Genomic DNA, 27,176 nt, shown 5'->3' on the forward strand with positions numbered 1-27,176 from the left:
TTATAGTGCATTAATAAAATTTTGTTTAAAATATGCTTGGCACTATAATACACTATGTGAATGATGGTTGCCAAATAGTGGGGTTATAATGAAGAAAATCTCACTTTGGTTGTCTGATACCCTCATGCAGATAATCTAGAGCGGCAGCACATAACCTGATTTGCGAAGTGAGCTTAACAATGAAAGTTTAACACCATTTAATAATGTTTTGTAGCAAATTTGGTTGCCAGATTCTGACCTTGTCAAACTTGTCAGAATTTCTTACTGCCATAAAAATGTGTGTAATTGTTTTTTCTTCTAGTTTAGCTATATACCCTTTAACTTTTTTTCTAATGTGTCATTGCCTGGTTCGTTTGTTTATTTTGTGAACATGTTAAGAACGAATTGATGACAATAAAATATTCACATTTTCAAACATGTCTTTGAGATTATTCTTTAAGAGGACGCTGTGGTTCAGCAGTCTCTCCTGCAGTGAGTTGTGTGTGGACTGTTGCAACAAATATCAAATGCTTCCACCCCCCCCCCCCCCCACACACACTTAACTTGCTTCCTCTGCAAATTATAAATGCTAATTACTGGAGGAGGAAGCAGTTGGCTTAAACTAAGTTCTCAAACAATAAAAGATGAGGGTTGATCCTCCACCCCCACTGCCCATAGTGCTCTTTAAGTAAAAGGTTAAAGAAAGGGCAGAACTGCACTGGGAGAAATTTAGCTGATATCTGCCACTGAGTGCAAAATTGTGGTCATGGTAGTGGAACGAAGTTTTGGTAAAAGTGATCTTTGAAAGCTTGGTAGAGGAAAAGCAGGCAGCTTTAATTTGCACCATTTTTCCAGACTGAATCAATTTGATAATGCCTCAGTTGATGACACCTCCAACAATGTAGCATCTAATTAGCTATATTGAGTTGCATAAATGTTATTACTCTGAAATGGTGTTCACGTCCATTACATTACTCTGACCAAGACTGCCTCATACTTCAAACTAGTGTAACAATAGAAGCAAGCGTAGACCATCCCAGCTCTTATGCATGATCTGACATAACAGCTTAGTGGTATGTCAGTATCTCTTTTCTACACCAACACCATATCCCTTAATTCCCTCTATCAAAAACAATCCATCTTTCTCTTGAATGTTATAAGTGACCAAGCCTCCACAGCCCTCAGGTGTAGAATATATTTGAAGCTCACTACCTTCTGAGTGGAACAAGTTTTTTCATAGAACATAGAACATAGAAATCTACAGCACATTACAGGCCCTTCAGCCCACAATGTTGTGCCAACCATGTAACCTACTCTAGAAACTGCCTAGAATTTTCTAAGTTCCTCTGAGCTGAATGGCTGAGCCCTTCTAGACTGTGACCCCTGGATTCTAGAATTCCGGAATCTAAACTCTTGAGCCTGCTTCCTATTTTGCACATGTCGAGGATGAGATCAACTTTAATTCTTCTAAACTTTTGAGCATTAGTCTAACCTGATTTAATCTCTCAAAACATTATGATTTGTGCAAATAAGTCAGTAAACATTCTGGTCATATACATAGATTCTGCAGATGCTGAAATCCAGAGTAGTGTACACAAAATGTTGGAGGAACTCAGCAGGTCAAGGGGCATCTATGGAGAGGAACAAAGAGTCAATATTTCGGGCCAAGACCCTTCAACAAAACTTCCTGTAGATGCTGCGTGACCTGCTGAGTTCCTCCAACATTTTGTGAGTTAGTAAGCATTGTTTGCTTGTAGTTTTATTTAAGCTGTTAAAAGCATTGATTCCCTGTAGTTTCATAACTGTCAAGCCTGGCTGCAGAAGTGCATTTTGCTATTGTGCTGCAAACCTAGAAAAAACAGCCAAGCTCCATTCTTATCATCTATGACTTTGAAGTATAAAATTAGTAAACCATATAGGGTTTATTTGCATTGCATTTTGTTCCCTGCAGATTTGCAGTTCAGAAGTTGAAACTAAGCTATAATATTTTACAGTTTCTCTGAATATAATTAATCATGCTCAGCTGATGTTTCACATGGGAATGGAGCAAATATTCCATATCTTAGGAAAATTTACTACTCCCTTGCTGCATGGCCTCTGAGATGGGAGATTGTATAGCAAAGAACAGCTTCAGTATTTTTTATTTCTCGCTCACCCAAGTTGTTTCCTGCAGAGGTACAATTTGGCAGCTACCACCCATTTTGTAGGACTGCCTACAAAAAACCTCCTTAATATGTGACTCAATGCTCAATACCTAATGTGAGTTAAATTGCTTTCTGGAACAATCAATAGACTTATCATTGCAATCGTGATAAGTTTCACATTTGATTTTCAAAATGCTATAGGCTCCTTTGAGCAATTGTTCATTTCAGAACACAGTTTTTACTAACCCAATCAGAATTACTGCTTCTGATTCAACTACCTTTGGGAGGGAGAAATGTACGTGTGGCAGAAATTGTTCTTTCCTTTATTCATGAATAACCTATCCCTACTGAGTTTTGAAGAATAATCTGTAATCCACATGGATGCTGGTAATGGAACAATAACAAAATGCTACTTAGATCTCTTTGGGGAAAAGGAATGTATAATGAAAAGCTGGAAAATAAATGTACTGGTTGTATGCTTGCTTATAATGTTAGAATTCGGTAGAAACAGAACATAATGAATAGTTCATGAAATATTTACATTTTTTCCTATTGTTTCCTTTATACGAGTATTCATAAAGCTAAGGCTAGTTTGTATAATGTGTTCAGTCAGTTTCAAATTGGCAATAAATTATTTTGGTCAAAGCTACCAGCAAATACAATACTACATCTAAGGGACCTTTACATTCTTCAGTTCCTAGTAATCCTTTTGGGAAGAAATACAATGCTAAAGTTCTCAAAATATAACACATACTATACAATCCTTGTTAGTCTGATGATGAATGTTTGGAGGACCCTGTAGTTACAATTACATCAAGAGCTCAGTCTTACGTACCTGGTTAAATGAGCCATATGGATACAATTGCTATTATACATGGAAAATCATGCAACTCATTAACCATTTCACATTGAATGTCATAATTGAATGTCCTGGCATCTTGCCATCTTTAAATGGATGTGGATTCTAAAGATCACGCCGTTGCCTGCTACTGAGTGTACATCTATTAGCATTCTATCATCTCTCCTTAATGGTGCACATTGGGTTTGAGCATCATGTCCTCTGAAATAATATGAAAGGTCACTCCTTTAAAATAAAAGTTAGTCGAAGAAAAGCCCATCATCTTCTCGAGGTACACAAAGTTGTTCAGTGCTGCAGTATTTTGTTGCCAGGGACCATAATGTCTAAAACTTAGAATAGATAAAAGGTGCAGTTATAAACTATATTGCTCATTCCAGGGGTTCCCAACCTAGGAACCCCGGACCCCTCAGTTAATTGTAAGGCTCGTTCATTGGCATCAAAAAGGTTTGGACCCCGATTGCTGTTATGCTATAGAAAGAATGGCAGAAGTGGGGTAAAAATGCATTTTAATTGGAAAATTGAATAGAACAGCTTGACTGGAAAATAGTAGTGATAGGCTATACAAATCAGACAAAGCCCAATTCAATTCCAAGCCTGTACCTTTACCTTATCTCATAAGGTGCTGCAGGTTTCCTTTGTGCCAGTCTAACCAGAGGGGAAAAAAGCCAGCCAATTCCCACTCTTGATCATTATCTGATAACCTGAGTACTAGATTCCCGATGAGTTGTGCTCACCCTGTTATGCATCCTGGATAAATAGCCTTGTATCGCTCGTCTACATTTAAGCAAGGAAGTCATGCATCAAAGATGCTCATTGAACTGTAATCAGTGGAAATCTGTGTCTTTAGAGAATGTGAAAATGCAATATCACACAAAAAAAATTTAAATAATCCGAAAGTTTTTAACCAGCAAGGGATCAAACTTCAATTACCCCTTGCTTCAGTGCTAATTGTAAAATAGGAAAGCACATGAAGGACAATGTTCAGTATGTCTGAGTAATGCATAGATTCAAGATTGTTCAACGTTATTTCCAGTACAGTAGTGCAAAGGAGAATGCAAGAATTACCACTACGGATCTGATGCGGTACCAAAACAAACAAGATAAATGAACACAGTTTTTAAAATGGTAAATATAAATATGTAAACAATCTCTCCTGCCCACCCCCAACCTTTTAAATCTACGCCCTAGTTTTTTTTCTCCAGTCCTGCCAAAGGGTTTCGGCCCAAAACATAGACCGTACTCTTCTCCATAGATGCTCCCTGGCCTGCTGAGTTCCTCCTGCATTTTGTGTGTGTTGCTATATAAATATGTAAGGTAGCCATTTACACAGATTGATTGCATGTCTGTGGAAGGTGAATGACAGGAAATTAATAAAGTTGGGGTGGGATTAGTGGGTGGAGCTGTTGATCAGCCTTACTGCTTGGGGAAAGTCACTTTTTCTGAGTCTGGTGGTCCTGGTGTGGATGCTGCATAGCCTCCTCCCTGATGGGAGTGGAACAAACAACCCATGAGAAGGGTGGGTGTGATCCTTTGTGATGTTATTGGCCCTTTGCTGGTACATTTCTGTATATATAGCCTTGATGGTGGGAAGACTGGTGCCAATGATGCTTAGGGCAGTTTTGGCTACTTGCTGTAGAGGTGGGGAGAAGCTCCATTCAATGCAGGTTGGCATTTCCATTGCATCCTGAATAGTGGACTACCTGACTGGCAGACCACAGCATGTGTGGCTTCAGAGCTGTGCATCAGACAGGGCTATAAGCAGCACTGGGGCCCCACAGGGGACTGTATTGGCTCCCTTCCTGTTTACCCTGTATACCTCAGAATTTAGACACAACACTGAGTCATGTCATCTGCAGATGTTCTCTGAGGACTCAGCAATAGTTGGGGGTGTATAAAGGAGGGGAATGGAAGGATGAATACAGGCTCCTGGTGGAGGACTTTGTCAAATGGTGCAAGCTGAATCATCTGCCCCTCAACATCAGTAAGTCAAAGGAGATGGTGATGGACTTTAGGAAAACTAAGACTGCACCCCTCCCTTTTCAACATTGATGGTGATGGTGAGGACCTACAAGTACCTGGCGGGTGGGGGGGGGGCGCTTAGATGACAGACTTGAGTGGAGCACTGACACAGAGCCTGTGTACAAGAATGCCGAGAATTGCCTCTACTTCCTGAGGAGACGGGTCTCTCCACATGCCCTACCAGTCTGTTTTGCACTAGTAAAATCTTCTATGCGGTGGTGTGCTGGGGCAATGGCATCAACGCGGATGATGCCAACAGGCTCAATAAACTGATTAGAAAGGCTGGCTCTGATTTTGGAGTCAAACTGGACACACTGGAGGCTGTGGGAGAACAAAGGACCCTACAGAAAATCCTGGCAATTCTAGACAATGTTTCTCAACGCTCTGCATGCCAATTTAGCTGAACAGAGGAACACTTTTAGTAATAGACTAAGACAACTGCGCTGCTCCAACGAACGCTATATGAGGTCATTCTTATCCTCGGCTATTAGGCTATATAATGAGTCAACCTATAGCGGGGGAAGTGATAACCCTTTCCTGTTAAACTGTTTGAGGTAACTTATTTTTATTACTTTTTTTTTGTACTTCTGTCCTAATATTTGAACGTCTGTATACTGGTGATGCTACTGTTGCACTGTAATTTCCTTTGGGACCAATAAAGCATCTATCTAGAGTTTTCCTGTCCACGGCAGTGCAGTTTCCATACCATGCAGTGATGCAGATGATTAGGATGCTCTCTGCTGTGTATCTGTAGAATGAAGTGAGATGTGCATAGTTCAGCTCTCTTCATCCTCCTCAGAAAGTAGAGTTGTAGGAAGTATTAGAAGAATTCTCCTAAGAATTAATAGATGGTAGGAATTAAATTATACCATTTTATCTGAGGGCAGCAACAAAGACCTGCAATAAATTAAATAATCTATGGCTGACCATAGCCGTGAAAACCATGGGAGATATTATTCTGTTATTAACACTTCAACTAGTTTTCTAGTCCTCTGCATACAGTAAGTTAACTCTCTGAAATGATTTGAAAAGAAGCAATCTTTAAAAAAATCTATAGACCATCGTCTTCGTAAGGTAACTAAATGTCCAGCTAGTCCGGCTTTATCTTGCCAGAGATCCCAACATCAACACCTGGAATAAGTAAATGGACTAGCTGATGTGATTGTTGGCTACATGGTCATGGATGGTTTGTATTATTGATGCTATAGAAAGAGTGGCAAAAAGTCAGAAAGTGTTGGGGTGAGAAACATATTTTCTTTGATGGTTGGCTACATGGTCATGGATGGTTTGTATTATTGATGCTGCAGAAAGTCAGAAAGTGTGGGTGTGAGAAACATATTTTTGTTGATCTGGGATTTTATGGTCTGAATTTTTGAAGGTGTCAGGACAAGTTGAGAAGTTGCCTTTGAGAAAAGCCTGAAATTAACACTGAACTTTTATACAGTAAAATCCCACTCTGATAAATGACTTTTCAAAACCTTTTATCAGATCTCACAATTTTCCAATACTGTAGCAAGCACTCTAGTACATAATACCACCCTCATGGTGAACTTATCAAAAGTGGTTTCAAATGCTGCTGGTTGGTATTGTACTCACATTGGTATTTATAGTAGTCCTTGCCTTAAGTTGCACATTTACATTGTATTCATAAAGAAATGTTTATGCAAACAAGAAGGAAAAAAAAGAAATCATTTTAAGTCAAAGGTGAGAAACTTCAGAGGAGATGATGGTAAGAAGACTGACCTCTGCATGAAATTAGACAAGAGAGAAAATCTAATTTTGACTAGAAAATACGCATACACTCCTGTGACATGAAAGCTCCAAGAAAGCCAAATTTTGATGCAAGTTCAGAAGCAAGTAAATTTTTAGATGTCCAGCATATTGTACTAAAATAAATAAGTTAAGTAGGACTTTGAACTTTTTTACCTGAAGGGTCAGCTCTCTTTCCCTCTCCACAGGGATTGCCCAACCAGAGTATTTCCAGCATTTCTGGTTCTCATTTCAGTGTTTGACGTAAACAGGTCGCCCTCATACACTGCAGCTATCCCAGTCTCTGAACCAATGTAATGTCACCAGTACAGCAATTCCAATAGCCTCATTTCCCCTATTATTTCTCTGTAACCCTACAACTTATTCTATCTCTCATATACATGGACTCCAACTTTGATTCTACAGGAAGCTACAGCATTCCAGGGAATAAAAGTATAAGAAAAATGGTAAATAATGATGACTGCGTTCAAGATTTCAGGCCATTTTACAGCACCACTATGATGTTCACTAAACGACCTTCTCATGAAGAATTGGAAGACTTCATAAAGTTTTGTTCCCAAAGCTGAAAGTCAGCTACAACAGAAATTGTTAACAGAACTCTTAATGATATAGAAGAGTTAGTTGAAATGGAGAAAGCATTTTTAAAGTCCTGCAGAAATTATAAATTGTAATATAAGTCAAGAAGCCAAAAGAATGTGATAAGCCCACTGAAGCAGATAACTTTCATAAAGATAAAAAAATTAGCTAGTGCAATAAAATTCTCAGAAACAACATTTGTTATTCAGCATAGGAAGTCATGCCGATATAAATTTGTGCCCTATTCTTGTACAAAAAAGGCAAGTATTAAGTCTCTGAATCCATAAGTTTCTGGTATTTGTCATTGGGGTTAAGAATACACTGTACAGCCTCTCTAGTAAATTCAGCAAGACCTTAAGGAAGTGCGACAATAACTAAATGAGACGTGAAAAAGTGCAAGCTACCTTTTCATTACCTGTGTTATTTGATTACATACTGGGTAATTTAACTCTTAAATAACCATCTTATTCAATTAACCAGCATGCTAAATCTGCTAGATGCAAAAGAACTAAGCTCATGTTAACTGACATGTTTGGTTTCAACTGATGTTTTTTTATCCATTTCTGGGAACCACACTTTAAGAAGTATAAAAATGGTGCTAGTCATCTGGGGTCAGTTAAGCGGAAAGTCTTGTGCCAAATTCAACAGCGTGATATTACTCAGCATTAGCACCATCTTTTGACAAAGTGAAACTAATACTAGCTGGGGATTACTTGCTCTGAGTACTGAACATCCTTGACATTGTTTGACTCAAGACCAGAAACTTATTCACTTCTTAAGGATCGTTGATGTATACAGTACCGGTACTTGAATGTGGTAGTCCTGAAACTATTGTCTCTGCCATAAGCTGCACTATTTGCAACCTTCTTCACTACCAAGGGAAGCCATTACAGCTAATGTGAATGACCATTTTTGCTAAATTTGCCCCACTATAAAAACACTGATAGTTACCTGTAGTATTAGAGTTATTAATATGTGGCCTAAAGTGTTACTTAACAAACTTTTGCACAATGTTCAAGTCATTCTCTGTTTCTTATATGCAAGAAATATATTTTTTCTATACTTATGAAGCTTCAGATTCTAACTTCGTCTATAAGTCATCTGTGATGTTTGAAAAAGTAACTAAAATTAATGTACTTGCTTCCAGTAAGCTGAGAATTTGTGCGATTTGTTGCTCAGCCAGCTTGATGACATCACAGTGGCTGATCACCAGGGACTCCCCGTCCACGGATGCTCAACAACCTCTGATGCCAAAGGGGATATTCCCACCACAAAGGTCACTGGGTCTTTGCGGTGAGTTATCATTGAGGCCAGCGGCTCAGGCCTGTTGCTTAACTGATGACCGCAAATTCTCAGCAATAGTTTGACATCAGGTTGTGATCTAGAATACACTGCCTGAAAGAACACCAATAGCAGAGTCAGTGGTGACATTCAGTTCAGAACTGGAAAAATAGTTAAAGATTTAATTAACTGGAAAGAACAGTGATTAATTTGATTGGCCGTGAAATAGACCGAACAGAACAGACATTATGGGCCGAATGGCCTTCCTTGTGAGTTACAACGTTGTACAAATAGGATTGGCATTTAATTCAAGAGATGTTATTCACTTTTTGGTATCTTATAGTTTTCTGGGCGTCCAAGGTGACTGCAGAGTATTACTTCTCTTCAGCGAAGTGTCTTCAGTTTCAGAAAGCTTTCATGAAAGTAAGTCATGTTTTATCAGAGTGTATTCTCTTCAAATATTCAAGGGGCCTGACTGGTTTCATTGCCTCATTTGAAAAAAACGTTTCCAACAATGGACACCTTGGCTGTTGTTGGTTGCTTGGTGCTGGTATAAATCTGTATTTCAGATACTCTGCCCTATACTGTATACACTCCTTTCTCATTTGGTCTGTTTCTGCCATTTTCATGATAGATTAATGACTGCCATCAATTGGCAGGTGTTTAAATCCAATTTCAAGTGTTGCAATTAGTAAAGGGGTAAGTTATGACTTAAGATAAAACCTGACACTCTGCCTGAAGGTACATAAAGTGGGGCAGCGATATCTCAGTTGAGTCATGAATTGGAGAAGTGACATCAAGACCGTTCAAAAGGGCAAATTCTGAACTTTACCCCATTGAACATCATACAGGAATTGCATCACCGAGTGATCAGTGTATGGGAATCATACTAGCCAACACTATACAACAGTAGTGAACAGCAATAATGTGCAGGTCATACCTGGAAATAATATAATTCCTTCAGTCTGGATTTCTCACAATAAGCCAAATGCAGAAGTGTCATTGCTTTCAACAACTATAACGCACTTCGAGCAAGGTCTAAGAGAATGGTGGGTTAGCAAGAGGTGTGATCATTGTAGTCAGTCACGAGGTACTGAGGATCAACTGCTTATAATAAAGTAATTATGTCTGTAATTATTCCTCAGCTGCCCCATTGCCACCAAGCACCCCCCAATACCCCCTTTATCTTTATTACTCCCTTAGAAATTCCCACTGCCCCAGGGGGGTGCTATCATCCACTTTGGGAACCACTGGTGTAGGAGGCTGTCTTGGGTTACAGTGTGAATATCGACAGGATGCAAAGTTGGGCAGCGAAGTGCCGGATGGAGTTCAACTTGAAAAAGTGTGAAGTGACTCACTTCGGAAGATCATCCTGGAAGGTAGAGTATAGGTGAATGGCAAGCTTCCTAGCAGCGTAGAAGAATAGAGGGAAGTAGGGGTCCAAGCCCATAGATCCCTCAAAGTCACTGTATGAGTTGATAGGATGACTAGGTGCTGGCCTTCATCAGTTAAGAGGGTGAGTTCGAGCAGCTCTTGAAATCTGGTTAGACCACATTTGAAGTATTGTAATATACATAAAATGCTGGAGGAACTCAACAGGCCAGACAGCGTCTATGGAAAAGAGTAAACAGTTGACATTTTGGGCCGAGACCCTTCATCAGTACTGATGAAATATTGTGTTTGGTTCTGGTTAACTCATCATGCGAAGCTTTAGTGAAGATGCAGAGGAGATTTTTCCAGAATGCTGCCCATTAAAGAATATCTCTTTTGAGGAAAGTCTGTGCAAGCCAGTGCTTTTCTCTTTGGAGAAATGGAGAATGAAAGTTAACATGTTGAAGGTGTGTAAGATTATGAGAGGTATAGATAGAGTGGACGACTAACACCTTTTTCCCAGAGTGGCAATAGCCAATGCCAGGGGCAGCCATTTAGAGTAAATGGAGGAAAGTTTAGGGGAGGTATCAGAGGCAGGACTTTTACACAGAGTCGTGGATGCCTGGAACGCACTGCGGGGGGTGGTAGTAGAGATTGATACAACAGGGATATTTAAAATTCTTTTAGTTTGGCATAGTGATGTTAAAAAAATGGAATGTTATGGGCTGTGTAAGAGGGAGGAGTTAGATTGATTGTGGAGTAGGCTTACTTGGGTCAGCATAACATTGTAGGCCGAAGGGGTCACACTCTACTGTTCTATACTTTAAATCTGCAGATGCCGGCTATCTGAAGCACAACCAAAATGATGGAAGTACTCAGCAGGTCAAACTGTACCAGTGAGGATAGAAACAGTCAATGTTTTGTGCCAAAGACCTTTCCTCAGAAGTGGAAATTTGAAAATAAGTGTGTGAAGTTGCTGACAGTGAGGGTGGAGATCAAAGTTGTCAAGCTAGACGAGAATGCAAAAACTGTAGGTACTGGAAATCAGGATCAAGGAAAAAAATGCTGGGAAATCTCACTAAGGTCAAAGATCCTTTATCAACACCGAACAGTCTTTGAAATGAAAATGAACTCTGCTTCTCTTTCCACAGATGCTGCCTGACTTGCTGAGTGCTTTCCATCATCTTTTGTTGTTGTTTTGGTGTTTCTATGCAGAACAGACTCTATGGACCACATGGCCTAATTCTGCTCCAATGCTATATCTTATGGTCTTGTTTTTTGAAAGTTCTCTAGATAACAATGTACAAAGCAGCAATTAAGAAGGGGAAAAAAAGGAAATTACAGAACCAAAACAATACAGGTAATGTTGTGAAGGGGAAGGAAAATAATTGGAGCTGGTTCCTGAAATTTTTACTTTCAATTTTAAACCCTAAGGGTTTAAATGAGTCCAAAAAGAAACCGGGTGCAATCACAATCAAGAGAAAATCTGTAGATGCTGGAAATCCAAGCTACACGGACAAAATCCTGGAGGAACTCAGCAGGTCAGGCAGCATCTATGGAAAAGAGTAAACAGCCGATGTTTCAGGCCAGGACCCTTTATCAGGACTCATGAGAGGTCTCAGCTCAAAACGTTGACTGTGTACTCTTTTCCATAAGAAGGTTCTCGGCCCGAAACATTGACTGTTTATTGACAGTTGGATACACATAAGGATTAGTAAAGGTTTCTCTTACTGGTGCACAAAGGTGTTTTACAAGATGATCAACCAAGATTTTTGATTCTGCAAACCAATAATCTCTTTATCTATAATTTATAATCTCCACCTCCTCCAACAGAATTCTATCACCAGACACATCTACTATCTCTTCCATACCATTGTTACAAAGCTCAAGTTCAAAATGTTTGTATAGGTCACCATATACCACCCTGAGATTCATTTTCTTGCAGGATTTCACTGTAGAACAGAGAAATACAATGGAATCTATGTAAAACTACACACAAACGAACAGTGATAACCAACCAATGTGCAAAAGAAGACAAACTGTGCAAATAAATGAATAAATAAATAAATAAACAAACAGACAAATAAATACTGAGAGTGGGTTGTAGAGTCCTGGAAAGTGAGTCGATAGGTTGTGGAATGAGTTCAGAGTTGAGGTGAGTGAAGATATCCATGCTGGTTCAGGAGCCTGATGGTTGGAGGGTAAATACTGTTGCTGAACCAGGTGGTGCGAGACCTAATGCACCTGTAATTCCTGACTGATGACAACGGCGTGAAGAGAGCACACCTGGAATGTGGGGGTCCTTGACGATGGATGCCGCCTTCTTGTAGCATATCTGCCTGTAGGTACGCCCAATGGTGGGGATGAGCTGGGCTTTATCCACCATTTTTTGTAGGCTTCTCCGTTCATGGGCATTGGTGTTTCCACACCATTCCATCCGTTCCCTCTGTCATCCACTGCTCTACCAATCGCTCTCCTGCTCGTGTTTCTCCCCTGCAGCTGCAGGAGCTGAAACACGCAGCCTTTTCACCTCTTCCCTTCCCACAATCCAGCTACCCCAGTCAGGCAGCGATTCATTTGCATTTCTTCCAGTTTAATGTGACTTGGAGAGACAGAATGCAGAGTGGGTAACCGCTTTCAGGAATATCCTCTGTAAGACCAGCCCTGAGTTTTCAGTCCCCCATCACTTTGATTCTCCACACCTTATCCTGCCCTGAATTCTTTGCTTTGATCTCCTCAATTGCCCAACAGAAGTTTCAGGAGCGTGTATCATTCTCCACGAACCCCATGGGACTTACTTCAGCAGTCGATAATCACCCTTCTTTCTCTTTACACATGTGTCTGTATCTTTCTGTTTCAGTTTATTATTTTTCAATCTCCAAAAATGACATTTTTAATTTGTCTTCACAATTTTTGTCCTGCAATTTGTCGTAGACATTCACTTCCCCCTTCCTGCAAATTCACACATTTATTTCCTCGTTCTTCCACTTCCTGATGTAGGGTCCTTGTCCTGAAGAGTCCCCTTGGTCTTTCTCCACATTGATGCTGCCTAGCCTGCTGAGTGCTTCCATTTTCTGTCTTTGAAAGCAGAGTGATTTTTTTACTTAGACAGATTGAAGGTCAAATCTGGTGCTTTTCTGGTGCAGAAAGCATTAGCACCAGAATGGAAAATATCTGCATGAAATAAGCATTTGGGGAACCTAACTAATGCTCACCAGTTTCTAATAATTCAAACTATTGAGCAATGTAGTGTTATTGCAGATTTTCTTGTGCTTGTATCTCACATTAACATCAAGAACTGTACTCATAATCTAACAGAATTTAACTTAAGGCCATGGTAGCGTTGGGGTTAGTGTAATCCTATTACAGCGCCAATGACCTCTCCGAAAGGGGTTTCTACATTCTCCCCATGGTCTTCCTCTGGATGCTCTGGTTTCTTCCCATGTTCCAAAGACATTGGGTTGGTAGGTTCATGGGCGTAACTGGGCAGCAGAAGCTCATTCAGCTGGAAGGGCCTGTTACCGTACTGTATCCGTAAATAAATAAAAAATAAACAGAGCCAATAAATGCAAATACTCCTTTGATGAGACTTTAACCCAATTTCCAAAAGAGCAAAAGTGACAGTTATTGGGGAAAAAAAAGTTTAGAACAACTTATTCCTAATGACTACCTTTGGGATCAAAATATGTATGACTTTATGAACCTGTAGGGATGAATTTTCCAAGCTGGGCTTTATCATAACAAATACCTTCAGCTGTCGACAGAGCTTGTGTTGGAAAATCTGAACTGAGCAGATGGGAACAAGATACAAGTACTGCTCTTCTCGTAATTTGCCTTTTTCACTTCCTGAATTAAAATGAAAGGGAAGCACCATTAGGTGTGGTGCAAAGTCGGCAAACAAGCCGGTCCCAGGTGATATACTGTAGGTAAAACTTAACTTCATGCTGCATTGTAAACAGCCACTTGAGCAAGGGTGCTGAAGGGTTGAGGCTGTCCATCTGAATGAAAACATTCTACCAGCAACACACGCAAAATGCTGGAGGAGCTCAGCAGGTCAGGCAGCAGTTATGGAAAAGAGTATAGTTGATGTTTTAGGCTGAGACCCTTCATGAGGACTGGAGAGAAAGAGAACATTCTGCCAGCTTAGTTTTCCATCTAAGTTTTCCATCTATTAAGATTACTAGACAGAAAATCAATGACTAGAGTTGCCAGACTTCCCTCCGAGCATCGTAGAAAAATGTTCCACTAAAAATTCCAGGAAAGCCTAAGGCGGTGAGGAGAGGCAAAGTGGAAACTGTGTTTAAAAGAATCCAGACTTTGTATAACGAACAATTTGCATGCCACATGCAAAAATTGATGGGGAAGCCCTAGTCATTGTTATGAAATGGGTGTGAACTTGACCTTGGGTTTCCACTGATTAGATGGAATGATTCAGAGAGGGGAAAAAATACATGCGTGTGCCAAAGTGAAATATTGAAATCGTTGCTGCGATAAACTATTTGGAAAAAAACATTGTTTTTAATTTTTCAGCTTTATTTATATATATATATATATATATATATATATATATATATATATATATATATATATATATATATATATATAAATTGGGTTCCTGCTCTATTTCATACCCTTTTAAATACTTTTGGAGAAAGACAAGGGAATGTTATCACTGACCAAACACTCCATTTCGGACTGAACACCGAACCTTTGCCGAGCATCCACGTTGCATCCGTCGGAACAAGCGGGATCTCCCACTGGCCACCCATTTTAATTCCACTTCCCATTCCCGTTCCGATATGCCCATCCATGGCCCCCTCCACTGCCGGGATAAGGCCACACTTAGGTTGGAGGAACAACACCTTATATTCCGTTTGGGTAGCCTCCAACCTGATGGCATGAACATGGATTTATCAAACTTCCAGTAATGCCCCCACCTCCCCCCTCCCCTGCCTTCACCATTTCTCATCCCCTTGCCCATCTCCTTGCTCGTCCATCGCCTCCCACTGGTACTTCTCTCCCCACTCCCTTCTTTCTGCTATGTCCTTCTGTCTCTTTCACCAATCAGATTCCTAACTCTTCGCTTCATCCCTCCCCCTTCCAAGCTTCACCTGTCATCTGGTGTTTCTCCCTCTCCTCCCCACCACCTTTCAAATCTACTCCTCGGCATTTCTTCTCCAGTCCTGTGGAAGGGTTTCAGCCCGAAACATCGACTGTACTTTTTTCCACAGATGCTGCCTGTCCTGCTGAGTTCCTCCAGCATTTTGTGTGTGTTGCTCAGATTTCCAGCACCTGCAGACTTTCTCTTGTTTGTGATAGAACCCTCCTCATCCATTTGGTATCAGGGTACCAAGCAGCAGAGATAGTCTTCAAGTGACATCTTTAAAGCAGAGACATCACTTGACCTCTTAAAACCTTTGATTCTACAGCTAAAGGCTCCGTCAGAGTGATCTCCAGAGGTTTGGGGCTACGACACGTGTAATTTTTTTTCCTTGTTCCTTTGCTTCCATCCTCCGTTTCTTGTTGAGATGCTTGAAGAGTTTGGAACACCCGACAACAGTGAATGTGGTGTAACTGCGCTGATAGCAAAAGGGTAAAGGAAAAGGGAGGGCTTGCCGAGTGGGTGAGAAGGGAAGGGCTGGGAATGCAGTGTGTGGAGTACAAATGATGGAGTGTATTAGTTGAACTGAGAGTCCTATTTCCGTGCTTTTGACCGTTTATGGCACAAGAAAGCAGCATCCATCATTAAGGACCACCCCCCCCCCAACAATCAAGGCCATTCCCTCTTCTTGCTCCTGCCACCAGGAAGGAGATACAGGCACCTTAGGTCCCACACCGACAGGTTCAGGAGCAGTTATTGCCCCTCAACCATCAGGCTCCTGAACCAGCGTGGATAACTTCACTCACTTCAACGCTGAACTGGTTCCACAACCTGTGGACTCACTTTCAAGGACTGTACCACTCGTGTTCTCAGTGTTATTTGTTCTGTTTTTTTTTTGGATTTGCACAGTTCGTCTTCTTTTGCAGATTGGCCATTTGTCAGGCTTTGCTTGCATGTAGTTTTTCACTGATTCTATTGTATTTTTTTGTTCTACTGTGAAGGCCCGTAAGAAAATAAATTTTGGAGTCGTATATGGAGGCATTTAATTTAAATTGAACTTTGAATGTCATCCTGTTACTTCACAGAAGCCAACAGTCCTCGTTGAAAGGGAGCACTCTTTATTAAATGCATGGACGTTTGAGCAGAAGAGGATCAGAATGTCACCATTTCCCCTGACAGCGCCCAATACACCTGAACCCACATTCACTGTTGTGCAAGTAAGATCAGTTTTCTGGAGCGAGAACCCATCTGACCCGGACGGTGTCCCTGGCTGTATCCTCAGATCCTGCACAGATTAGCTGCCGCAGATATTAGCAGACATTTTTAATCTCTCTGTGCTTCCCTCTGATGTTCCTATCTGCTTTAAGAAGGACACTGTCTACCCAGTACCTAAGCAAAACAAGGTAATTTGCTTTAATGACTACCACCCAGTTGCTTTGACATCCACCATCATGAAATGCTTCAAGAGGCTGATTTTGGCATGTACAAACTCCAGGCTCCCAGATACCTGCAATATGCCTGCTACTGATACAGGTAGATGCCACCTCTCTAGTTCTACACTCATCTCCACAGCTTTTGGACAGGAAAGGCACCGATGTTCAGAGTATTTTTAATTGACTGCAGCTCTGCCTTCAGTCCTATAATTCGAGGCAAAGTTCACCTCCAAACTCTTAAAACTGGGACTCAGCTCCTCCCTTTGTAACTGACCAACAGAATGCACTCCATAATGACAGACACCCACACCCCCATCGCGATTATTCTCAACAAGGGTGCCCCACAAGGCTGCATCCTCAGCCCCCTCTTCTATTCTCCCTCTGTTCGTGACCTCTTGGCCGGATTCTACACTAACTCCGCCTACAAGTTCAAAGGTGATACCGTCATAAATGGGCCGAAACGCAAAATAACCATGAGGCAGAGTACAGAAAGGAGATTGAGAGCCTAGTGACGTGTTGTTATGACAACAACCTTTCCCTCAATGTCAACAAACAAAGGGGCTGGGTATTGAAGTGGGAGCAGTGCACAGGCAGATATAGATATAGATATAGTTATATATATATATGTTTGTGATTCTTTTCTGTGAGTACATGGGTTAACTCCCACATTCCCCAGATATGCTGGCTAGTAGGATACTTAGTCATTATAAATTATTCTGTGATTAGGCTAGGATTAAATAGGTGGGTTGTTGTGCGGTACAGCTTGTTGGGCTGGAAGGGCCTGTTCTGCACTGTATCTCCAGGTAAATATGAAATAAATAAAATTTGGATGAAAATGTAGATGGGTGCAGATGACACAAACATTTCTGGAGTTGTGGACAGTATAGAGGACTACCAAAGGGGTGATACAGCTCTCGTTACATGCACGTACAGTTCAACTCTTTGAGTGAAAATGCAGAAAGTTTGAAGTTAACAACTCATGTCCTTCTACCTTAGGCCACGAACTTATCAATCACCCCATGCTGTCGACCACTGCTGGAGGTCCACGACGCTGACTTCTACAAAGAAGGGATCTGTATGCTCCACGACCGCTGGACTAAGTGTGTAAATGTAGGGAAAATAAACGTGCTAGGTTTTCTACAATTGACTCCTTCTACCTTAGGCCACGTACTTATCTATCACCCCTTGTATCAATCAATTGTACTTATGGGTGGAGTAATAGCAGATGGAATTTAATCCAAACAAGTGTGAAATGTGGTACTTTGGGAAGTCAATTGTAAGGGGAAAGTACACAGAGAATGATAGGGCCTTTAAGAGCACCAACGTGCAGGGAGAAAGTGACGAAAGAAAATGATCGGATGGTGAAGACTAAGTACGGCATGCTTGGTTTCATTGGTCAGAGCACTGAGAACAAAAAAAAATTGACATTACGGTATACTGCAACTGTAGTCAGGCTGCATTTGAATAGCGTTCAGTTCTGGTCATCCCATTACAGGAAGGAAAGTGGAGACACTGGAAAGGTTGTATTGGTGGTTTACCAGGATGCTGCCAAGATTAGAGGATATTAATTGTGAGGTGGGACAGACTTCAGTTCTTTTTCTTTATGGAATGCCATAGGCTGAGAGGAAACTTGATAGATGTTTATAAAAGCACGAGAAGAATAAGACTTCTCCTATGTCTCCTCTCACAGATAGTCAGAGTCTCTTTCCCAGGGCAGAAATATCAAATATGCGAGGGCATAACTTTAAGGTGAGGGGTAAAAAGTTGAAAGAAGACATAGAAGGTAACTTCTATTTTTAAATTACAGAAAATGATACGTTCATGGAACACAGTGGCAGGGTGGTGATGGAAACAGATACAACAAAGGGTCCTTTAAGAGGCTTTCAGGTGTTGCATTTTGGGAGGTCAAATATAAGGGGAAAGTGTACGGTTAATGGCAGGACTCTCAACAACATTTGATTTACAGAAGGATCTTGGCATACAAATCCATAGCTCACAAATGTAGCCCTGCAAAGATAGGGTGGTAAAGAAGGGTATGGCATGATTGCCTCCATTGCTCAGGCGCAATCTCAATGGCTCTCCACACGGCTTTAGACCACCTGGACAACACAAACACCTACGTCAGGATGCTGTTCATCGACTATAGCTCAGCATTTAATACCACCATTCCCACAATCCTGATTGAGATGTTGCAGAACCTGGGCCTCTGTACCTCCCTCTGCAATTGGATCCTCAACTTCCTAACCAGACCACAATCTGTGCGGATTGGTGATAACATATCCTCCTCGCTGACAATCAACATTGGTGCACCTCAGGGTGTGTGCTTAGCCCACTGCTCTACTCTCTATATACACAAGACTGTGTGGCTAGGCATAGCTCAAATACCATCTATAATCTCAGGTGGCGATGAGAGGGCGTACAGGAGTGAGATATGCCAACTAATAGAGTGGTGCCACAGCAACAACCTGGCACTCAATGTCAGTGAGACGAAAGAGCTGATTGTGGACTTCGGGAAGGATAAGATGAAGGAACACATACCAATCCTCACAGAGGGATCAGAAGTGGAGAGAGTGAGCAGCTTCAAGTTCCTGGGTGTCAAGATCTCTGAGGATCTAACCTGGTCCCAACACATTGATGTAGTTATAAAGAAGGCAAGACAGCAGCTATACTTTATCAGGAGTTTAAAGATATTTGGCATGTCAACAAATACACTCAAAAACTTCTATAGTTGTACCGTGGAGAGCATTCTGACAGGCTGCATCACTGTCTGGTATGGAGGGGCTACTGCACGGGCTGCAGAAGGTTGTAAATCTAGTCAGCTCCATCTTGGGTACTAACCTACAAAGTACCCATGACATCTTCAGGGAGCGGCGTCTCAGAAAGGCAGCGTTCATTATTAAGGACCTCCAGCACCCAGGGCATGCCTTTTTCTCACTGTTACCATCAGGTAGGAGGTACAGAAGCCTGAAGGCACACACTCAGCGATTCAGGAACAGCCTCTTCCCCTCTGCCATCTGATTCCTAAATGGACAATGAACCTTTGGACACTACCTCACTTTTTTTTAATATACGGTATTTCTGTTTTTTTTAATCTATTCAATACACATAATTGATTTACTTATTTATTATTTTTTAAATCTTTCTCTGCTAGATTATGTATTGCATTGAACCGCTGCTGCTAAGTTAACAAATTTCATGTCACATGCCAGTGATAATAAACCTGATTCTGATTCTGAGTATGAGTGTACTAGTCAGGCAGCTACGTAAAGCTTTAGTTTGGCCACACTCCATTACAGGAACAATGCAGAGTGTTTGGAGAGTGCGTAGAGGAGGATTCCCTGAAGGCTGCCTGGAGTAGAGAGTGTGAGCAACAAGACAGGCTGGGCAAATTTGGATTGTTTTCTCCAGAATGTCTGAGGGGAGAACTGATAGAAGTTTATAAAATTATGAGAGGGATGGAAAAGGTCGACAATCCGAATCTTTTTCCTCAGGATAGAAACATCAAGTGGAATTCAAAGTAAATTTATAATCAAAGTATGTATACGTCACCATATACAAACCTGAGATTCATTTTCTGACAGGCATTCACGATAGAACAATAGAATCAATGAAAAACTACGCACGAACAAAGACTGACAGCAACCAATATGCAAAAGAAGACAAACAGTGCAAACAAGCAAATAATAATAATGATAATTACATAAGTAGGGTGGCACTGTAGCACAGTGGTTAGTACAGGTGACCCCGGTTCAATTCCCACCGCGACCTGTAAGTAATTTGTATGTTCTCCCTCTGACTGTGTGGGTTTCCTCCAGGTGCTCTGGTTTCCTCCCACAGTCCCAAGACGTACCGGTTAGTAGGTTCATTGATTATTGTAAACTATCCTGTCATTAGGCTCGGATTAAATCCGTGGGGGGGAGGGGATTGCAGGGTGACGAAGCTTGAAGGGTCGGATGTGTCTAGTCCGCGATGTACCTCAATAAAAATAAATAATACTGAGAACATGAGTTGTAGAGGACAGTTAAGGTGCATGCATTTAAGGTGGTGGTGGTAGGGGCAGCTCAAAGAAGATGTGTGGAGAAAATCTTTTACACAGAGAGCAGTGGGTGCTTGCAACAGGCTGTCAGGGTCGTGCTGAAAGCAGATGATATGATAGTCACTTTTAAGAGGATGTTAGATAAACATATGAAAATAAAAGAAATACAGGATATGGTTCATGAAGAGATTTAGTTTAATTCAACCATCGTGTTCAGCGCAGACATCGTGGTCCGAAGCATCTGTCCTGTTCTATATTCTAATAATAATTTAAAGGCAGATACATTGCCTTGGGTAATTGCGTGCGTTTTTGTGGGCTTTGTCAAAGGAATATGGAGAGCAGATGGCACCCGCTGAGAGCATTACTGTAAGAATGTAGACAGTAGGAGGAGATGAGGAGGGCTCGTCAGAAACAGAAATTACACGAGAACTGCCATCACAGGCAGGGACTTGCAACCAATTATTGCATTGCGATATTATGAGGACTAGCATTCACTGATTTCTGCAGGGAAGTAGTTATTCCTTGTAGGTGGTCTAACTAAATGGGAGTTTCAGTATCTTTACAGCTTGTAATGCTTTTAAATGTGGGTTCTTACAAAACTGAAGGAAGTCCTGCTATGGTCCCCTCCCCCCACCTCCTTCTGCCCAAATAAAGCCATGCAAATCTTTGTTCGGGAATGTAACAAAATAATTTCCAAACTGCTTCCCAAAAAAAAACGGGATTTTTTAAATATCTGTTCCAGTAAGTCTAGAAGAATCTGTATCTGCTCTGACTGGAAATCTGGACGTTGGCAGATGAGTTCACAAGTGTAGGAAGGAAAGATAATTTCCTGGAACTGTTGATGAAAACAAAATTTCAGGAGCTGTCCAAGGCAGGTGAGGTCAGAGTGAGCAAGAGGCTAGCAATGAATAAAATGCAAGGAATTTCCACTCTGCTGAGGAATCTGGGCCAATGAGGGAAGGGCCAGCCTGTTTTGTGTTCACACACTGCTGCAATTGCGAACATGACCTGATAGGCAGCCGACTGGCACGCCGGATCTGACTAGACCAATCGCAAAACCCATCTTGTGCATCAGCACTGAAAGCGACAGCACAAGACAATATCATTTGTTATTCTCTTCAGTCTAGGAATTCCTGTCTTTATCTTAGTAATGATGCCCTTGCTTAGAAATGAAGTTATTTCATGTTAAAGTGGGAGACTGTAGATTCTGCTGGCCTGGCTGCTCAGACAGAGAATTTATTTCCAGGGAAGTAGGCCAAACCATGCAGGCACTTTTCAGACTGAGGAAATTTTGTATTGCAGCTGACTAGACAGGAGATATTTTTGACCAGTAATAGACTAAAGGAGCATTTTATTGTACAGTAGAGACTTAATGTGTATTGATTCAGTGCGCTAGACTGGAAGGAGGGGTGGGGACAGTCATGAGGGGGAAGGAGAACAGACTGAGTAATGGGGATGTTTAGTTGTTTTATCCAACTGGGAGTTTAACAAGACTACAGGAATCTGAGTGTCTGGTCTCGAGCTAACGCTTTGGATGTGTTATACATTTTCATACTGAATACCGTTGTTTTGAGGACAAAGCAGCAGAGCCCTTATTATTTTGCAAGTTCTTATTGAAAGAATAATTTTTTTTATTATCACTAATTTTTATTGCAACGCCAACAAATTACATTCAATACAACCAGTTGCCGATTACATTTTGACTGTTTAACCCAGCCACCCCCCCAACCCTCATCCCCACCCTCCTCTCCACCCCTCTCTTCCCCTCCCACCCCTCTCCCCTCCACCAGCCAACCGAATAGTAGTGCATACACAGACAGAGCATTCCTATTTTAACAGAGGATCTTTTAAGTTAGATATCAAACTTGTCCACATTAAGATTGAGTTTGGTCGTGCATCATTTACTCTCGCTGATGGTAGTCCCAGATAAGAAATGTCCAAAAAGCTCTGAAGCCAGTGAGCACTTGAAATATCACGAGGAGGTTTCCAACGCTGGACTACAATCTTCCTACCTGCAGTCAGGCCTGCCAGCCAGATTTTGCGTGTTTTTTCCGTGAGGGAAAGGTGGGAGTCATCATTTAGAAGATGTACGGCGGGGTCCATTGGTAATCGTACCCCCGTTAGTTCAGTAAGGGTACTGATAACCTTTCCCCACAAACCAAAAACCCCTGGATATCCCCATACAACATGTATACGGTTCCGTGGGGGCAAAATGAGCAATATGGGTCAGGAACCAGTCCCATTTGATGTCTAATTCTTGGTGTTAGATAGGCTCTATGACAAAATTTCAAGTGTATATACTGATGATTTGGGTTTTTTGAAGCACCAGCAGCATTATCCCAAATCGCATCCCAGTCTAAGTCTTGTCCCAATTCACATATTTCCCTGTCCCAGGCTTTCATTCCTGATGTGGGCATATATTTCTGGGAGTTTACTTTATCATAGATACATGACACTATCTGTCTTGGAGCACCCTGGATCCAACTTAAAATGGGATGGTAAAGAATAATATTTTAAAAATGTATCTAATATCCCATCTCATGGTGTTGCGCCCTAATTTGGAGCGTTGTGTGCTTACCTACAGGAAAGATATCAATAAGATTGAAAGAGTAAACATTTATAAGGATGTTGCTGGGACTTGAGGACCCGAGTTATATTGAATAGGTTCGGACTTTATTCCCTGGAGTGTAGGCGAATAAGCGGAGACCGGATAGAGGCATATAAAATTATGAGGGGTATAAATAGGGTAAACGCAAGCAGGCTTTTTCCACTGAGGTTGAGTGAAAGTAGAACTAGAGGTCAGAGATTAAGGGTGAAAGGTGAAATGTTTAAGGGGAACCTGAGGAGTAACTTCTTCACTCAGAGGACGGTGAGAATATGGAATGAGTTACAGTGGTGGATGGTTCCCATTTAAACATTTAAGAGAAGATTCCAGAGGCACATGGATGGGAGGGGTATGGCGGGCCCTGGTGGGTGCAGGTCGATGAAACTAGGCAGTGTAATAGTTCGGCACAATTAGAAGGGTCTGTTTCTATGCTGTGGAGCTCTATGACTCTCTGACTCTCTCCTTTGAAATCTACGGAAACTCGTGCCTTTCGTTGTGGCGCTTCAGTTTGCTAAGTGATGCTGGCGTGTAACGCCGGAGGTACAGTAGTGCAGCAGTTTTGCTTCAGTTGTGACTCTCAAAGTACATTTATTATCGAAGTAGGTATACATTATACAAGTCCGAGATGTGCCTCCTTACACACAGCCACAAAACAAAGAAACCCAAGAGAACCCATTAAAAAAAAGACCGTCAAACACCCAATGTGCAGAGAGGAGGGGAAAAAAACAAATGGTGCAAACAATAGACATCAGTGAATAGCATTCAGAATGTAAGTAAGTCCACAGGCCCGAAGCCCAGTGCAGATGGAGCAGGCCACAGCCCCACTTCAGCGCAGATCAGTGAGGAGAACCGGCCCGAACTGAACCTCTGATCCCGACACCCTGCCTTTTCGATCTGACCTGGCTCTTAAGTCGACTGGTTTCCCACTCTAGGGCTCGGGCCCTGTTGCTTCGATACACTCTGGGCCTGGACCCTGCCGCCACGTTTCAGCCCGTACCTGACCTTTCCAAATCGGCCTAATATCAGCCTGATCAACCATCAGGTTGTCTCAGTTTGGCCTATGCTTAGCATGGAATTTCACCTTTAGAAAGTTGCATTAAGTAGAGAAAGCGAGTTCAAACACAACCAACTCTGCTTCATTCCCTTAGCCCTGAAGTTTGAACCTTAAGAAATCTCCAGAAGTGTTTATTCTTACCACTTAAATGATTTCACCCTTTCAAAATGCCAGACTTCAGTTTATAACATGGGGGCTATTCTTTGTGTGAACTCTGTATCATAGTATTGAGCCTCCTTTTGTGACAGTTCTTTTCCGGCGTTAGTTTGACACTGAATGCAGATGAACATTCCAGCACTACTAAAATGTTGTTCTCAGATTATTATTCCTGCTGTATAAGACTATTGACAATATTCCAAACCACAAATTAATGATTTCAACATAAAGCATGACAATAAAGCAGTTTTATAACATTCTCACCAACCCTGTTAACATTCTTGACATTTCTGGACAGGTAGGGAAGTTGTACATGGCATTCAGCAAAACCATGGAATCTAATCAAGTGCAAACACGAGGAAATCTGCAGATGCTGGAAATTCAAACAACAACACACACAAAATGCTGGTGGAACACAGTAGGCCAGGCAGCATCTATAGGGAGAAGCACTGTCGACATTTCGAGCCGAGACCCTTCGTCAGAATCTAATCAAGTCTTAATTTTATAATTTGGCGCCAGTTTAGTAAAACGAGAAACAAGTTGAGCTAACATAACTTGAGGAGAGTGGAGGGAATACAGACATCTGTTACAGTCATAGAGTCATAGAGCAATACAGCCTGAAACAGGCCTTTCGGCCCATCTAGTCCATGATGAACTGTTATTCTGCCTCGTCCCATCAACCTGCAGCCGGACCATAGCCCTCCATACCCCTCCCATTCACCCATTGATAGGTAGTTAATTATTGCCCAGAGCAACAGGGGAAAAAAACCTTATTGTTGATTCCCAGAGAGCTTCAATGCCTCTGAGCACATAAACTTCCTGTCCCTGAAAGACTTTTGATTGTTTTGGCCTACGTTGACCAATTAATCCGCACTGTTCATTGATTCGCGTGGGTGCAAATACCCTTCTTCACAATGAGTGCACGTTCTCATCGGGCTCCTGAGGAAACATCATGAGCCAGTTCGGGAGAGGAGCAAAGCAAAAGCAGTGCCCACATTCACAGTAAAAAACATCAATTTGAAAACCTCTTCTAATAAGTCACAAATATTTTTACTGGTGTATTGGTCTAAAACCTCCTCACAGAACAGAGTGGGTCAGAGGTAAATCAGAGAGGAAAAACAACATTAAACAGGTGTCTGCATCGTCCAACTCATAACATGAGCATTACTTTAGACATTACTCACAAGCTAACCATCTACACTGCCATGTTGTACTGTGGTTCATTTCTGTCTCAGACTGATACTTATTTTTAAAGAATTTCTCTAAAACGTTTCACTGCTCATTGGACCTTTCTCATAACTCAACCCGACGTGTGCTCCAATTGGCCGTTCTAGTGTCATTTGAGATCGTTGTGTGTTAACAGAATGTCTGTAAAAGACTATTATGAATATACATGATTAAAAAATTGACTTAGCAAATATCACCTGTAAATGACGGTGGGAGTTTCACGGCCAATAAACGGCAGTTGCAATTTTGGCTCTGGAAACATAGTGGCCAATTTGCCCGCAGCAAACCTCAACAAGGAGGCAAGTCTATACTTCAGGATCAAAATCAGGTTTAATACCACCAGCAAACCTTGTGAAATTTGTTGTCTTTGCAGCAGCAGTACATTGCAATACATAATAGAGCAAAGCAAAACCCTGTGAATGTTGTGAACCGTGCACTGTGAAAAAGACGTGTTATTTAGGGGATGAGATGTTAAACCGAGGTCCTGCTGACTTTTTCAGGTGGGCCTTAAAGATCCATGGAAAAAGGGCTGGAAAATTATCCCTAATATTTATCCCTCAATCCAGAATGGGTCAGGCTGCAGGGCAATAAAGGTAGGACATAGATAAAGTGAAATCCTTCATTCAGAAGGCAGAGAACCTGCGCAATTCCTTACCGCAATGAACAGTAGCGGCAGAGCTGCTGAATGTTTTTAAGGAAATGGATAAATTCTTAGACTCGAAATGAATCAAGAGCTATGAGTAGAGAGTGGGACTGTGGGTTTGGATAGGTGGTTAGCCGTGATTGTGTCGAACAGCCGACTAAGCTTGAAGGGCAGAATGGTGTACTCTTGCTTTTATATGGGCTGGCGCGGTAATGTAATGGTTAATATAAATCTAACACAGCAGCAGCAAACTGAGTTCAATTCCTGCCGCTGTTTGTAAGGAGTTTGTATGTTCTCCCGCTGACCGTGATGGTTTCCTCCCACAATCCAAAGGCGTACAGGCTATTTATTTTATTTAGTTAGCGACACAGTGGGGAGTAGGTCCTTCCGGCAGCCCCCACAACCCTGATTAACCCTAACCTAACCACGGGACAATTTACAATGCCCGATCAGCCTGCCTGGTACGTGTTTAGACTGTGGGAAGGAACGGGGGGCTCCCGGAGAAAACCCAAACATTCCACAGAGCGGACGTACAGAGACTCCTCGCAGAACGGCTCCAGAATTGAACCCTGAACTCCGGTACGCCTTGAGCTGTAACAGTTTGGCGCTAACACTTCGCCTTAAAAGATGCTGGTAGGTTCATTGGTCACATGGGTGTAACTGGACGGCACAGGCTCATAGACTAGAAGGGCCTGTTACTGCTTCTATGCAGCCAAACTAGATTTGTGTTAAATAAGCATGATTTTGTTAGCATTATGATTGAAAAGAAACAAAATGTATGCATAAATCCTTTGTTTGTTTAGTGTCCTTTTTCTGAAACTACCAATCAGAGCATATACTCTGTACAGCCTCATTACTGATGTGAATTATGGTAACCTTACATTATAATGTGACAGAGCGTTACAAAAATAGTGCAACGAAA

General features: G+C 41.6%; 1 protein-coding gene across 1 annotated transcript in view; it reads left to right on the forward strand.

The window, feature by feature from the left end:
• The first annotated feature begins 8,514 nt into the window (after window positions 1-8,514).
• LOC140740323 (uncharacterized) overlaps window positions 8,515-27,176 on the forward strand; it is a 38,225-nt gene continuing 19,563 nt past the window's right edge. Inside the window, exons 1-4 of the mRNA XM_073069475.1 lie at window positions 8,515-8,640; window positions 8,972-9,051; window positions 16,186-16,317; window positions 17,530-17,700. Of these exons, the coding sequence (XP_072925576.1) occupies window positions 8,535-8,640; window positions 8,972-9,051; window positions 16,186-16,317; window positions 17,530-17,700 (489 nt within the window). The 5' untranslated portion in view covers window positions 8,515-8,534. The remainder of the gene's footprint in view (window positions 8,641-8,971; window positions 9,052-16,185; window positions 16,318-17,529; window positions 17,701-27,176) is intronic.

Source organism: Hemitrygon akajei, chromosome 16 (assembly GCF_048418815.1).
Source record: "Hemitrygon akajei chromosome 16, sHemAka1.3, whole genome shotgun sequence".
Lineage (NCBI taxonomy): Eukaryota > Metazoa > Chordata > Chondrichthyes > Myliobatiformes > Dasyatidae > Hemitrygon > Hemitrygon akajei.